This window comes from Suricata suricatta, chromosome 2 (assembly GCF_006229205.1).
Source record: "Suricata suricatta isolate VVHF042 chromosome 2, meerkat_22Aug2017_6uvM2_HiC, whole genome shotgun sequence".
Taxonomy (NCBI): domain Eukaryota; kingdom Metazoa; phylum Chordata; class Mammalia; order Carnivora; family Herpestidae; genus Suricata; species Suricata suricatta.
In genome coordinates this window covers 11,954,257-11,957,018 of record NC_043701.1, presented here as the reverse complement: position 1 = coordinate 11,957,018, position 2,762 = coordinate 11,954,257, and the positions used below count along the sequence as shown (strand labels likewise).

The following is a 2,762-nucleotide window of genomic DNA, read 5'->3' as shown; positions in this document are numbered from 1 at the left end:
CCAGAGAAGGAAGATGGTGTGGGGACCGCCACGATGCAGAAATCAAGTCCAGGAGGCACCTCTCCAACCTCAGCTGCATCGTCTGCGGTCCCCGTGGCTCCCAACCCTCAGGACCTTTTGTTACTCTCCAGTGCTTTCCCTGTAGGTGTTCGTGCCCTGCTCAGGCTCAGCCCCCCAAGTAGGTGAGCTGCCCTCTGGGGGGCACGGCTAGCGGCATATTTCCTTCATCACCCACTGAGGGCGCTTCCTACCCAGTTAGCATTAAATTCCTGTATCTTACAAAGATGCCCAGCTGGCTCCCTGGGGAAGGCTCTGGAAGCCAAGCAAGGTGGCCTGAGTTAACTCAGGATGAGGCTTGAGTGGGATTGTCCTGGCTCCCTGAGAGGACGCGGGGGTGGGGGGACACCTGTCCAAGGGGAAGGAATGTGTGTCTGAGTGGAGGAGGTGCTGTCTGTCAAGCAGAAAGGGGAAGGAAAGACTCAGTCATTCACTGGGGAGGGGGAGGAAGCTACTAGCAACGACAGAAAACGCAACTGTCTGAGAAACCTCCTGGAGGCCAGGGGGGATGGGCCTATTCCCTGAACCTACACTTATGTCCCAACCCGGCTCTGGAGGGACCTTCCAGTGCAGAGCCTGAGAGGAAAGAGGAGGCGTGAACTATACAACCAACAGAGCAGTGACCTCACCAGCAGACATTCTGTCGGGGCCCTGCCACATGTGCAGAAGACAGCAATCTGGCCAGAGGCTCCCTGAGTCCCTTCCCTTCTGCAATGAGCTGCGGGCGCCTCTGCTGTGTGGTCCTTTGTCTCCTCCGCTCAGGTGAGTCTGGGAACGGGTGGGCCATCTCTGTCCTCAGGTTTCTAGCTTTTCCCATGGAGCTGCTTCCTAAGACACTTAAAGTTTGGTTTTTCTTGCTCCCACAGTCCCCGTGGACACTGCGATTACCCAGACACCAAGACACCTGGTCACAGCGACAGGGAGCAACTGGACCCTCAAGTGCGAACAACGTCTAGGACATAATGCTATGTACTGGTATAAACAGAGCGCTCAGAACCCACCGACACTCATGTTTGCCTACAGCTATGATAAACTCGTTGAAAATGACAGCGTCCCCAGTCGCTTTGCACCTAAATTCCTAGACAGCTCGCACCTGCACCTTCAGGTGGCCGCCCTGCAGCCAGATGACTCCGCCGTGTATCTCTGTGCTAGCAGCCAGGACACAGCCCTGCACAGCCAACTGCTCCCTGTGCACAAACCTCCTGGTGCAGCCAGGGAGCTGTGGGGGCGACCGCGACTCAGCTCAGCATCTCTGGTGGGACCCCAGACGGAAATCTCAGACCATAACGCTGCCTGTCAGTTGGCTGGGTGCAGCGATGCCCAGTTCCCTGCACTGACATCCACAGCCTGTGGCCCGGCTCTGCCCTGGCCAGTCTGTGTCTGCAGCTGAGTGCAGGACAGGAAAGGTCCACGTGAAGTTCCTCAGGTAGCTTCCGATCGGCACGTGGCCCCGGGGAATCTTTCATGAGACACATTACTCTCTGGCCACAGGGATAGAGAATGACTTCCTTCCTGACATGAATTCTCACCAACTTTGCAGATCAAAAGATCCCGTTTTACAACTAAGGAAATGAAATCGTGGGCCTGTAGTTGTGGGGTCCATTCCTGTTTTCATGGACTCCATCTTTCAGAAGCATCTTACCTTGTAAAAATGAAGAAAGGACCTAGTAAAGGTTTGGCTAAGGAGCTACCTCGGATATAACACTTTCAAGCTGGGGTGATATTTTCTAGGCGGTGGTATGATTTGAACAAAGGACTGAGATATGGAACTGTGTACTCAATCCATGAATCCAGAAGCCAAAGGGTGGGGTGAGGATAGGTATCCCTCTCATTATACTCCCAGTGACCTAGTTGCAAATTCATGCTTCTTTCCCCTGTATTTTTAGGGTCTTCTAGATAAAAAAGTTCTGATTCTTTGAGAGGGGAGGAAAGATGAGTGGGTGCTTCCACCACAGGACATATGAACATGAACTATGACTCTACCTGGTCATTTGTGGCTCCTTTTGATGGGAACCTAATAGGTAAGGACGGAGGTATTGATCTTGACTATCATGAGGTAAGACAGTTGCTCCTACATAATGGAAACAGGCAAAGGCTTACCTGGAGCTCAGGGAACTCATTCAAACATCTCTTTGTCCCTAAATCCCTGGTGATGAGTTTTGCGATTGCAACCATCTTCACTTAAGGGGCTCAAAACCCTCAGAGATGAATGTCTGGGTCACCCCACCAAACAAACAACTTAAACCACTGATGTGCTAAGCAAAGTTGGAGAAAATTTAGAATTGGTGATAAAGGAGATCATAAATCTCAGTAATGGCTTTGGGTACAGTAACAGCAATAGTCCTATAGCCCTAACCCTGTATTGATACAAATTACAGCTGGTCCCCACCTTGAAGACCTTATTATTTGGGCTTGAAGCAATGCAAGGAGTAGACTGTTTGAAATGCCTCTATTGTATCACTGCCTGTCCTTCTGCTCCACCCCGACTCCAGCCACAACTATCTCATGCAGCGCTTCCAAGCAGACATTGACCCCTTCCATATTGATTGAACCTCCTCTTAAATATGGGCAATGTATCTAACTTTCTTCCTAAAGTGCTCTGTGGCTGTGGTTGAGACACATGAATGGCCTACTTGAAGAAACTTTTTTTTTTAATGTTTTATTTATTTTTGAGACAGAGCATGAGCAGGCAGGAGCAGAGAGAG

At 50.8% G+C, this 2,762-nt stretch overlaps 1 gene segment (V, D, J or C); it reads left to right on the top strand.

The window, feature by feature from the left end:
* Nucleotides 1-412: 412 nt before the first annotated feature.
* Nucleotides 413-2,762, top strand: LOC115277944. The segment is given in 2 exon segments: nt 413-819; nt 924-2,762. Coding segments are annotated over 2 exon segments (573 nt in total).